Below are 12676 nucleotides of genomic sequence, written 5' to 3'. Positions count from 1 at the left end.
CCGGGGCCTTCACAATGTTGAATCGAGCTTGAAGGACCCCGAATGCTCTTTCGACGTCCTTCCGCGCTGACTCTTGACGCTGAGCAAAAAGAACCCGTCTCGGGTCGTGCGGGTTGTGGAGCGTCTTCACGAACGTCGACCACCTTGGGTAGATACCATCGGCGAGATAGTAACCCATGCGGTATGTATTTCCGTTGATGGTGAAGTCGATCGCCGGTGCTACACCATTCATCACATCATTGAAGAGTGGTGAAGAATAGAGCACGTTCAAGTCGTTGTTGGATCCGGCAACGCCGAAATATGCATGCCAAATCCATAGGCGATAGTCGGCGACCGCCTCAAGGATAAGTGTTGGGCCGCCGCCTTTGTGACCGCTTAAGTGTTGCCCCCTCCAAGCAGTCGGGCAATTCTTCCACCTCCAATGCATGCAGTCAATGCTGCCAAGCATTCCGGGAAAGCCATGGACTGATTCGTGAAGACGAAGCAACCGTTGGCAATCATCGGTGGTGTGTGCCCGAAGGAATTCATCCCCAAAAGCAGAACGAATGCCCTCGCAAAAATTCTTTAAACAAAGGATTCCAGTGGACTCACCAATATGCAAATACTCATCGAAGATGTCGGCCGTTTGCCCAGTAGCGAGTTGTCGGATGGCACACGTACACTTCTGCAACGCCGTGATACTTTGCCGGCCGGCTGCATCTACACCTGTTTGAAAGTATTCAACACGTGTGGACAATGTGTTGACAATTCGCATGAACAAGCGCTTTGACATGCGAAAACGGCGCCTGAAGTAATCTGCCGGAAACCGCGGATGGTCGGCAAAGTAGTCGGCAACGAGCCTTTCGTGGGCTCCCTCCCGGTCACGATGGATGTAGCGGCGATTTGATCTAGTGCGTTGAGGAGGATGAGCGGGGGTATTCGCCGCGACATATTCTTCGTAAGCGGCACGATGTTGTTCGTAGTATTCTTGTTCTTCGCGCTCCGCTTCCGCCATGAGATGAGTGAAATCCATTTGATGTTTTGAGTGAAGGTTGAATGTGTTGATAGTTTGTATAAGAATTATGAATGAGAGATGAATGAGAGATGAATTGATGTGATAAATGAGTGATGAATGTGTGTATTTATAGATGATTTTGGGAAAAAAAATAAAAAAAAAATAAAAAAAATTCAGAAAAAACGGGAAAAAAACGGCCATATTTTTGGGATTTGGAAAATATTTTTTTTTAGCATTATTTATAATTAAATACCGATTTTTTTTTTTTTAAAAAAAAGTTTGAATGCAACGGCTACGCCGTTACCAAATCCCATGCCGCCACGTGTGCGTCCGCTGGCACGGACGTGCTCGATACATCGAGCAGCGGCGCGAGCGCAGCGGCGGCGACCCTTCTCCTTGCCGCTGGCACGGACGGCGGTGGCGACGACCGCCACCGCTGCGGATGCTCTTATAACTAATGAGGGTGTCTTATCGCCATTAAAATACCCCAAGCATCTCTTACGTTGACTGCCACTTCATCTGGGACAATTCGCTGGCCAACAGTAAAATCAAACTTGGTTATTCCATGAAGGGCTCATTTGTATCAAATTTTCAAACCTTTCTGTTTGTGGAAAGTAGAAGTGAAGAGAACTTAACATCTCCAACTTGCTGATATCCATCGATGATCTTCATGGTGCACGCTAATTAATGTTTAATGATTCTATTCCTTTTATCTCTGATAGAAAGCTGGGGGAGACACCAACTGACATGGCAAACGCTCGTAGGAATAAGATCAATGAATCAGTGTAGTCTGGCTTCGAAGATAGCTCATGCAAGTCTCAGTCAGCACGCCAAATTCTAGACATTCTACACAACTTTCAGCAACATTTTCCTTTCGCGGCTCAACAGCCGGTAAAGAATCACCCGGAGAACTTGCATGAGTAGCAAAAAATGACTGTCAGCATCAGTTTATATTTTTTCCATATATACTGCATAAACCTCAGTTCTAGAAGAATTTTCGATCAAAATTGAAATAAATATAATAAAGAAATATCAAAAGTTTGTAAGAATACATAATTTTGCAATTGCATTATGACTTTTTTGTCCTTCAATCAAGAGATTGTCCTTAAACCTACTTATAAAATAAGTACTCCATGATATCATCTGTTTTTTTTAATTCAAATTAAACACTATCTATGACATATTGAAACAAACACTTGATACAATATATAACCTAAGCATGAAAAATGTACTTACTTGCAATGGGGAATGTTGTAACCTAAGTAGAGCGTATTCTTCATTGCAAAAGTTTATCAGGTTTTGGACAAATCGGAGGGTGAGGCGCCGGTGACAAGGTTGCCGGAATTTCGACGAAAAACAGAGGAAGGGTTTGGGATTTCGTAGTTAGTTCACAATTTTGTGGTTTATTAAAAGGGGGAGACAAAATTCCTTAATCAATCAAAATCTTATATAGTAATATATGGAAACTAAATGCACCTAAAATATGGAGTAGTAGAAAGTTTCCTTAATTATTTTGTCAATAATTTATAATTTGCTAACATATTAATTAATTATTGACACACATAAACAATGTTTGTTGATCAAGAGAAAGCTGATAAAATAACAAAACGAAAGGTCTTCTCAAGGAGATAAGTAGACACTTGTATTCTAACTAGTACAAAATTCATCAATTACTTGGACTCTCCTTTTCCATGTCTCTCCAATAAATCAAATGGACAACTCTTGGACTAATGGTTTCTTCTATTGCATAAGGAAGTATAGCTCACTGTCTCCTTCGCAAAAAAACTCGGAAGGCAAGCTTCAACGCCTCAGTTCGACCTCGAGTAATCAGCTCACTAGGCAATAGGACTTCAACCGGAGCAAGAGTGCTAGACGCGGCTGAGGATGAGTACGAGGGCATCAATGCCTATCTGTTCAATTCATCTGCAAAAAAGTTATATTAATAAAAATATAGTAATGGTTTCCCTAAGAAATGCATTAAAGATGATACTTACTTGCAAACTCATGACGAGATGAACCAAGAAAGAGCATTGAGATGGTTTAATTGACCTTTTGCAGTATGTCATTCCTCAATTTGCCAACACTTATCTCCCTTCTCCATTTTCTCATAATTGGGAAAATCAAACAATACAAAAAGCACTTGGTGGAGGCAAATGATCAAAAGGCCTAATTTCAATATTTTTGAGATATTTTCACCTCCTCCACCATGTGAAACCCAATTTTCACTGAGGGCAAAACCTACATCTTTATGCTATTATTATTCTTCCAATATTTTTAAATTTTGATATAATAGTTCATGTCGAAAAGTTTTTGCTTTGATTATGGACAAGGCTAGATAAGCTAGGAACTAAGGCAATCTCATTCCTATTCCTAAATAATTATAATATTACTTCCCTTAGTGGAAATAACTTATACATTTTTGTAATATATTGATTCCAAACATCATCAAGTACAAGAAGATAATTTTTATCTTTCAAATCTTCTTGTAAGAATTTTATGAAAAATGATCATGGAATCGTTTTAAATAAAAAAAAATTCAGCCTTCATCTTTGGTTTTCAATTGAAAAACTTTCCTAGTTAAAGCTATATTTCCAACGCCGCCCATTCCGACAATTACGACTACCTTCTCCTCCTCCACCACATCATATTTTCCAACAAAAAATGGATCAAGTGTGAATGAATCAGTTTCGGCCTCCCAAGTGCTCATGATCTTGAAATCTGTATTGATTTGTTCGATTTCATGAGCCATATTGATTTGAAACATCATCAAAAGATGAGAGAAGTGATAGTACCTTATCCTTGGCTTTGGATGCCTTGTGTTGACTCTCTTGTGAAGAAGATGATAATAGCTTAGTTCTTCAGCATCTCTCAACAAGATCTTGACAAGAGAGAATGAGAAAGATTGTAGATTTTTCTTTGTGAGGGGGGTTTTAATATTACTACTAAAGTTGGATACGTGTCTCTTAAAAAGATAAAATACTAGTACTACCAATCAATAGAGTTATTAATGTGTGGTCATACTTAACCTCCATCTCTCATTAAAAAAGGGAGAATCCAATGTGATCACATTAAATATAGACCAAAGTTAGAAAAATGAAATTGCCACTCACCTTCGTGAATCCCATGTGATCACAATAAATTTAAAATTTTAAACCACAGCCACTATAATGAAATTTCCACTCACCTTCGTGTGGAGTTAATGCACTAGAGTTTCTATCAACTAAAGTTACAGCAATGAAATTGCTACTCACCTTCGTGTGTTGTTTCATTACCACTCACCTAAGTTCGAGTATTTTTTGTAATATTCCAAAATTAAATATGCAAAACCAATCCCCAAAATTTGTGAACCTTGACACAATTAAATACTCACTCCTTCCACCATTAATCATCCTAATTTATCATTTTTGTTCATCAATCATTAATTATCTCATTTAACTTTTACTATTTTTAATAATAAATTTTACTTTTTACTAATTTTATTTCACTCACATTTTATTGTAGAACTAATATATAAAAGTAAGATAAATATTTCACCAACTTTTCCACTCAATTTTCACATTTATTAAAACTCAACCTAAATCATACCGAGGCAATTTAGTACACAGAATAAATGAGGCTTCAAGTAATAACTTTTGGGCCCTTATTAAAGCCCAAACCCGACTGAAACTAGATAGCGACTTGACCCGTCAGCCCGAACCCGAATACAATCCACCCGGCCACCAGTTTCTCGTTTCTGTTTCGTTGCAAAACAAATTTCTTGAATCAAAACGCATCCTAAATTGTTCAGACATTCCGAAATCCGATGGATAAAGTAGCGGAAGAAGTGGAGAAAGTGAAGAAAGAGTATCAAGATACATTCGATCAAACCGTAGATCACATCGACGCAATCCAAAATTACGGAAAAACATCGCGAATTTCTGATCAGATTGAAATTGATGAAGCGGAGAAGAAAGATTCACTGCCTAGATTAAACGGATTAGCTCAAGATGGTCTGAACATGCTGCAATCGCTCCAGTTCAATCTCGATCTCCTCGCCCCACAATTGCCCTCTGCTGATGATGCCGAAAAGGCGCAATCTTTGGCGCAGTCATGGAAAAATCAAATCCAGAGGTGCCCTTTCTCGATTTTTTTGGGTTTAGGGTTTCTTCAGATTCTGAATTTTACCACTGTATTTGAAATTTTTGGTGAAATTACAAGTTGTTGTGATTGAATCGTTGCATTTATGTTTAGTTGGCGTTTTAATAGATTTGGGTAAGTTTATTGAAACTTTTTATTCCCTTATTTATGTAATTGTTGAAATAATTTGAGCCACTATATAATCACCCTATAAACATGAATCAAATTTCAGTTTGCGGCTGACTTTAAGGAATGCAAATTTGCAAGCAAAGGCAAACATGAAGAAATCTGCTCAACAAGAGGTAATGATTCTTGATCAACATTTGACAAGTTGCTCATGTGTAAATGAAAAATGTTGTTTCTGTTTGATTAGTATAGAATCTATTGATACTGTTCTAACTTGATGTGATGATATCAGAGAGAGCTTCTTTTAGGAGGGGGCGAAGAGTCTACAGCTCGAAGGCGCAATCTACAGTGAGTGTAATTGCTATTCTCTGTGTTATATGCTTGTAATATAACAAAAATGTTAACATGAAATGCTTGTTTTTTGGGAATATATGATGTATTTTATAATTGTTGTCAGGACTAAAGCGGGAATGACTTCTGCTGCTGAGAGCATCACTGAGAGCCTTCGGCGGACTCGCCAGCTTATGGTTCAGGTCGTACACGACTACACGTTAAATAGTATATCTGTTACGTATGTTACTGGAAACAAGGACTCTAATACAGTTTTCTTACATTTGTTGTTTTTATAGGAGGTTGAACGGAGTGCAAGCACTATCATGACTTTCGGTATGTTTGTTTCCTTGCTTGGAATGATCAAATATTCTACTATTATCAATCTTCATATGTTCTTAGAAAACACTATTACACTGACCTGGCTCCAAATTAGTACTAGTATCTTTGCCAATGTGTATAATTTATGTTGATTATCGCATTTCTACCTTCTATTCATTCCATCAAGATGTTTTTGGCACCGTTACTTGCTGATATTGCAAGTTGAATTCTTCCCATCACCACGCATCGCCATCAGCCTAAACCAATTCTGTTAAGTAGTCATATGATTCTTTAATAATATATAATGAGATAAAGGTAAGTAATTTAACTGAACTCATAGGATTTTTCGCCACTAACTTTTGCTTAGAAATCTAATAAGTAGGACAGGGAATAAGTTTGGCATGCCACTTCATGTATATTTTTTTTACTGAATTCGGATTATCGTCGTGTTTGCTCACGAGATTAATGTGATTCCTTCTTTACGGGAAGTCCCACGTCAGTCACCTGACAAGGAAATAAGATTATTCATACATTATATTTGCTGACTTGAAATGTGTAAGGTCATACATTATGTCTCTATGCAACATTAGTATTCTAGTAATTAAGAGCATCGTCGGGATACTCTACCATAATTGGAGAATTGAAAATCTCGCGAAGAAACATTATCCTCTAGGGAGCGTTTCTTTTGGGTGATGAATTAGATTGACGATGAACAGGATAATGTATTTGAAAGATTACCCTAAACCCTGTGTTCTTTGTATGCAATATACTCTGAGGCATAAGCTCCCATGTTTGAGCCTATTGTAACTCGCTCTCGACCTTTTTTCTTTTCTCTCTGTGGCTGATCTTATTCTGTGGTTTTAATTGATTTTCTACTAAGCCTTCAATAAGCCTAAGCATATCCAAGAAGAATACTTGTGTCATAATAGGCGTAAATAAACAAGAAGATTCTAATTACGCGATGATTTTACTGACATTTTTAGTATTGCTGCAGAGGAATCGTCTGGAGTGTTAAAGAAAGCTGAGAGTGAATACAAGGGCCACCGGTCACTATTCTCACGCACCCGAGGCCTTCTATCCACAATGCAGCGTCAAGACGTTCTTGACAGGCACGATTGTTTCTAAATCTTGAGGTAATAGTCTCACAACCTCCTCTTATCTAACGTTGGGCTTCTTTTGGCAGAGTGATCCTTATCACTGGATTCGTCATTTTCTCCTTGGCCGTGCTGTACGTTGTTTCGAAACGTGTCGGTGTCCTGAAGCTGCAGAGGCAAGTAATTGCTGCTGTGAAAGCGGGGATGGCGGGACGAGAAGTGATTGCGCCGCCACCTATTATAGGTGGCAGGGATGGTGTGAATGTTGTTCCAGTCCATCAAAATATGGCTCCTGACTTGAATGTCCCATTAGTACAAGCTAGGCATGATGAACTTTGAATTGTTCATTTATATTTAGCGTGAAATATTTGTTCAATCTTCCTTTTTTTTGTTTATGTGGGGTAGTGAGGGGATAAAATTTTCTTTCTGGATCATAGACGAAATTGATAGTTTATGATTGTTGTGTGTTATTTAAATTTGTAAAATTGGTTTTATTATACAAGAAAAATCTCCTACAAATATTAGTGACGGAGCTAACATTTCAAGCCGGCCTAAGAAGGCATTTCACAGTTTTCTTAGCATTTTTTTAGGAATCAAAATAAAAAAATTTAATCAATTTACAGAAATTTAATAGATCATGTTTCTTCTTCACGATTCCTTCTTACATTAACATTAAATTGGAATAAATTATATAGAATTTAATTAATTATTAATTCACATTAACATAATATAAAACAAAATACAAAAGTACAGGGACCTTAAAATGTGTTTCGCCTCTTTTATAAGATTCATGTAAAATTTTCATGATCTAATATCAAACATAAACTATCAGATATAGTATTTGATGGAACAAGAATACATAAAATGTAGAATTTGCCTTGCTAAAAACCACCAGATTCTCCAACTTCAGTAAAATTTTCACAGCTAAATAACTAAAAAATGGAAGAACACATATCTTTCCTCTATTTTCGCCTCAAAACATCAACCATTAAACATCCTTTGGTACCCCCTGCTACGGCTACCTTTCACATCCTAGACACAGCTGAGTCATGCCTTTTTCACAGTGTCTATACTTTATCTAGCAAAAATAAAGTGGCGAGGGGCCCGAATTTTTTAGTAGGAGGATCGAGTCATGTCATATCATTCGAACATATGGTAGGAACACTTACAACGTTGATTCAAGAAAGCACCTAGTGGAAGTATCAGGGCTTTGCATTCAGCTTCTCGAGAAGTATCTTGTTCAAAAGCGCGGGATTCGCCTTGCCCTTTGTTTCTTTCATTATCTAGATTTTATCATCATGAAATTGGAACCTCTTAGTGCACATAAAACAAAATTGAGACTGAATACAACGAGAAGCTCAGGATCGTACCTGGCCAGCGAAAAAGCCTTGTAGCTTAGTTTTACCCCCTCGGTATTGCTCCAACTGTTTCGGGTTATTTGCAAGGACTTTGTCCACTATTTTCTCAATCTCGGAGGGGTCAGCAATCTGTTTAAAGATTCAAAAACAAGAATAAGAGCTAAGCTTAGTAACAGGGACTAACTTGGTTTGTAATTTCAGCTAAACATTTTTGACAGTTTCTCAAGAAATAATCAATGTGAAAGAACTTGCCTGAACCAAATCCTTTTCTTGAATAAGTCCTTTAACGGTTCCACCCTTGGCTACCAGCTCGAACAATATCTGCATGTCACAGACAAGAACCAAATATTATATAGAAAAGCTCCACAGCAATACACGAAACACAAGGTAATAAATCGGTTCTTCCATCTCCTTTCACCATGTATTTCTTTCGTGTCGCAATTTTTTAGAAGTAGACTTGATAAAATAATTGCTATTTACACCAGTCAGCAGCAAGAGCAAAATGGTATGGAAAGATGATATGAATCAGATGTTGCTTAATTGCGTACCTCTTTGCCAATCTTCCCATTAATGGTGCCATCTTTGATCGAGGCAATGAGCTCCCCCAATTCTTGAGGGGTAAGCTTAATGTCATCGATAGACAACTTCTCATTGTTCATATATGCAGCAATATCACCCATTATCCAATTAGCAGCTAGTTTAACATCAGCACCTGTTGCGATTGTGGCATCAAAAAATGCTGCAACCTGAGAAACATTTGCACTAGCTCATCAGATAGACATGATGGCAGCAATGTTATTAAACCAAACAGCCAACGCGACCTACATTTATATCATTCACGAGGAAAAGAACATCCTGCATGTTCAGCCCCATGTTCTCATATCTGCGACGTTTTGTTTCAGGTAGTTCGGGTAGGGAATCACGAATATTACTTATGTACTCCTCACTGAGATTAACTCCTGGAAGATCAGGCTCCGGGAAATACCGATAATCTGCAAGGCCTTCCTTTTTTCTCATTGTAAATGTTTTCTAGTTAGCAAAACACACCAATGGATTAGTGATAAAGCAACCACGCTGACTGAATCAAACTGATACGTTAGTTTATATTCGTGTAAGAAATAATGAACTAAAACCTGAGCTCCTTCCTCCCAGAGACGAGTTTCCTGCACAATCTGATCAGCCTGACCTTGACTGTGGAGCTGCGCCTGCCTTAATATCTCATAATCGATGGCCCTACTCACCGATGAGAATGAGTTCAAATTTTTTATTTCGACCTGTTCATGCCAAATTTATTTCATTAATTTTACAATAAAGCAGCTTGAAGTGAATAGCCCATTAATTTACCTTTGTGCCAAACTCCTCCTGCCCGTGTGGACGAACTGAGATATTGACATCACAACGAAGAGATCCTTCCTGCATATTCCCATTACTCACTCCAAGATACCGAACTAATCTCTGTAGCTCCGCTGCATATTCTGCTGCTTCAGTACCTGTTCTCATATCTGGTTCGGAGACAATTTCAAGCAACGGAACTCCTGCTCTATTCAAGTCAACCTGTCAAAAGAAAGAATCAATCGATCTGAACAAATTTGCGCCTCGTATTGATTTCTACTAAGAAATTATTGAAAAATGCACCACAAGTACATGTTTTCTGTTAAGAGTAATGAATCAGTCAATAGTTTTGAATAGTTGGCCATTTTAGATCACGAAGCAAAAAATATAACATGAAAATGATGATCTTGATTAGGAGTAAACAAAACAGTGAATGTGATTATAAAAGCACAGTAAATTTGATATGATAAACTTGAGTAGGGAAAAGTTTTAATTTCCTGAGAAAAGCTCCCATTATCAGTGTGAAGCAACTTCCCTGCATCTTCTTCCATATGAACTCTAGTCACACCAAACTTTCTATGCCCGCCACCAAACTCAACCGGGAGGTCAACATCAAGATAACCACCAGCTGCAATTGGGATATCAAACTGCGATATTTGGTAACCCTTTGGAAGGTCCGGATAAAAGTATTGCTTCCTATCAAACTTCGAGCTAAGAGAAAGTTTACAGTTGAGTGCTAGACCAACTTTTACTGCGGACTCTATAACCTTTGAGTTGAGAACCGGCAAGGCCCCGGGCAATCCCATGCAAACAGGACAAACACTAGTGTTTGGGTGAGCCCCGTAGTTATACGGACAGCTGCAGAAGGCTTTTGTAAGGGTTGAAAGCTGCACGTGGGTTTCGATTCCAATGACTGCCTCGTAGTTTTTCAAGATCTTCGTACTTTGCAGATTCTGATTTCGGAGAAGCTTTCAATTGAGTCTGTTGCTTTTCTTGCATAGCGGTTTGTCCCTGTGAACTTCGCACCCTGAAATGTCTCACATGTTTTCTAGCAACATAAACCGCCGGGTACAACCGAAAGCAATTCGAATGTATGCCCCTTAATAACGTCAATGCCATTTCATAGACTCCAAAACTTCAACCTCAGATCCCAAATGAAGAATTCACCTAATATAATACATAAAGAACAATGATAAGTATCAAGACTGAATTTTATTGATATGAGAAACCAATCAAGTGAGAAACAACACAGAGAGACTATGCCATAAAAACAAAATGAACTGAGCCCAAATCAGCTAAATTCAAGGCTATTGGTGCTCGAAACCTTTTGATACCATTGCAACTACATAAAATCCAATGCTTAGGGATTATGGAAGAAACCAGAATTCAGATAACAAATTCATCTTCTAACCAAGCAAACACAATTGTAGCTTGTCCCATTTATGAATTACATTTTCAGTAAAAAGAAACACTAATTCAGCCAAGCATTTTCTCAAACACTTGGTTTGCGATCACGATTGCAGAAACCAGGGAGCCCAATAGAAATGAATGACTAACAGAATAAAATCTTCTCTATTAAATAAATTGAAGGGCTACCGCAAATGAAATACGCAAAGTTAAAGACCAAAAAAATTTGCAGGGACTGTGTTACTCAGAAAGATTTTTCTGTGGCCAAAAAGGTGTTCAATCGATCAGCTTGTGAATGGTATGAGTGTAACAAAAAATTTTGCAAACCTTAACAACGGATTGGCGAGAAGCGCACTGCTTGTCTGGTCTGCACACTCTCACTGCCGCTAAAATAGAAGATAAATCATGAAATACTATTCAAATAAAACTAATTTACTTCTAGTACGTGCAACAGAAGTGGTCGTGCCGGAGTGGTTATCGGGCATGACTAGAAATCATGTGGGCTTTGCCCGCGCAGGTTCGAATCCTGCCGACCACGCTTATTTCAGTTTCTATTTTGCAATATATATTAGGTAGTACTCCCTCCGTCCCAAGAAAGACGGCACGGCACGAGATTTTATGCAATATGCAATTTTATTTTGTTTGTTAATTGGAGAGAGTAAATATTTCAGTTTCTATTTTGCAACTATATATTAGGTAGTACTACAAGACAAGATATATTCATAACCAAAAGGAATTTGATCTTTTAAGTTCATCTTCGTATTAACACGTCTCTCCAGCTCAGTATGTGGGCCTGCTAGTTATTCAGGAGCTCATGCATCTTGTGACTATGCTTATCTTTTTATCAACATGCCTCTCCAGCTGAGGGTGTACTGTTTTCATACTACACGTTATCGGGTGATTCAGGAGCTCATGCATCTTGTGACTATGCTTATCTTTGTATCAATATGCCTCTCCAGCTGAGGGTGTACTGCTTTCATACTACACGTTATCGGGTGATTCAGGAGCTCATGCATCTTGTGACTATGCTTATCTTTGTATCAACATGCCTCTCTCGCTGAGGGTGTGGTCCTGCTAATTATGTAAATTATTTTTGGTATTGCTTTCATCCTCTACTCTATCAAGTGGTTCAGTAGCTTATGGTGTTACTATGCTTTGCTATGCATCCCATCTTCAATCCTCTCGAACTCTATTTTGCCAATGTTGCTGACAAACAAGTTGGTCATTGTTGATTCAGACACATTACATTGCGTTTTAAACTCTATAATTCTACTTTGAAAAAATCATTGAAATGCTCAAAAAATGTTGGACTTAATTATTGAATTCTCTAACTTTAATTCAAAATGTTTTCACGTTATTTTTCGAAATAGCTTTTTTATTTGAAATGTCACGATAAAATCCGTTACTTGAATTAACAAGTTCTTAGTAGATTTTAATTTTTATATACTCCATATTCTTTGCTAAAACTTCACTACACACGTTAAATATTAACACATTTTCCCACTAATAATAACCATAACTTATTCTAAAATAATCTTTGTTTGTGTTGAGTCAAAATGAGATTATAAATGGCGGAAGGTGGAAGATGGAAGTATATA

General features: G+C 37.9%; 2 protein-coding genes, 1 long non-coding RNA gene and 1 other non-coding gene across 4 annotated transcripts; 2 read left to right on the top strand and 2 right to left on the bottom strand.

The window, feature by feature from the left end:
- Positions 1-2570: 2570 nt before the first annotated feature.
- LOC121773593 lies at positions 2571-4019 on the bottom strand. The gene is made up of 3 exons (XR_006044773.1): positions 3787-4019; positions 2989-3712; positions 2571-2917 (listed from the first exon to the last, which is right to left on the bottom strand). It is a non-coding gene; the product is annotated as an uncharacterized LOC121773593 (long non-coding RNA).
- Positions 4020-4721: 702 nt separating this feature from the next.
- LOC121775512 lies at positions 4722-7500 on the top strand. Its single transcript, XM_042172592.1, has 7 exons — positions 4722-5104; positions 5343-5412; positions 5529-5584; positions 5694-5769; positions 5866-5902; positions 6882-6996; positions 7071-7500. Exons 1-7 carry the CDS (start codon positions 4797-4799, stop codon positions 7318-7320), a joined length of 912 nt encoding a protein of 303 aa, XP_042028526.1. The 5' UTR covers positions 4722-4796; the 3' UTR covers positions 7321-7500.
- A 245-nt stretch (positions 7501-7745) lies between these two features.
- On the bottom strand, positions 7746-11525 carry LOC121773776 (glutamyl-tRNA(Gln) amidotransferase subunit B, chloroplastic/mitochondrial-like). The gene is given in 10 exon segments (XM_042170694.1): positions 7746-8264; positions 8352-8468; positions 8592-8660; positions 8888-9085; positions 9165-9368; positions 9473-9613; positions 9684-9893; positions 10169-10601; positions 10603-10838; positions 11406-11525. Coding segments are annotated over 9 exon segments (1641 nt in total). The 5' UTR covers positions 10791-10838; positions 11406-11525; the 3' UTR covers positions 7746-8183.
- Positions 11526-11534: 9 nt separating this feature from the next.
- Positions 11535-11616, top strand: TRNAS-AGA. The gene has a single exon. It is a non-coding gene; the product is annotated as a tRNA-Ser (tRNA).
- The last annotated feature ends 1060 nt before the right edge of the window (positions 11617-12676 follow it).

Source organism: Salvia splendens, chromosome 17, assembly GCF_004379255.2.
Source record: "Salvia splendens isolate huo1 chromosome 17, SspV2, whole genome shotgun sequence".
NCBI classification, from domain to species: Eukaryota; Viridiplantae; Streptophyta; class Magnoliopsida; order Lamiales; family Lamiaceae; genus Salvia; species Salvia splendens.
This window is presented reverse-complemented; position numbering and strand designations above follow the sequence as displayed.

Bases quoted from the DNA above. Each gene is read 5' to 3' on its own strand.
- LOC121775512 (XM_042172592.1), top strand. From the start codon at position 4,797: ATGGATAAAGTAGCGGAAGAAGTGGAGAAAGTGAAGAAAGAGTATCAA. The intron at 5,413-5,528 runs GTAATGATTCTT...TGATGATATCAG, and splicing joins AGAAATCTGCTCAACAAGAG to AGAGAGCTTCTTTTAGGAGG. The intron at 5,770-5,865 runs GTCGTACACGAC...TTGTTTTTATAG, and splicing joins CTCGCCAGCTTATGGTTCAG to GAGGTTGAACGGAGTGCAAG.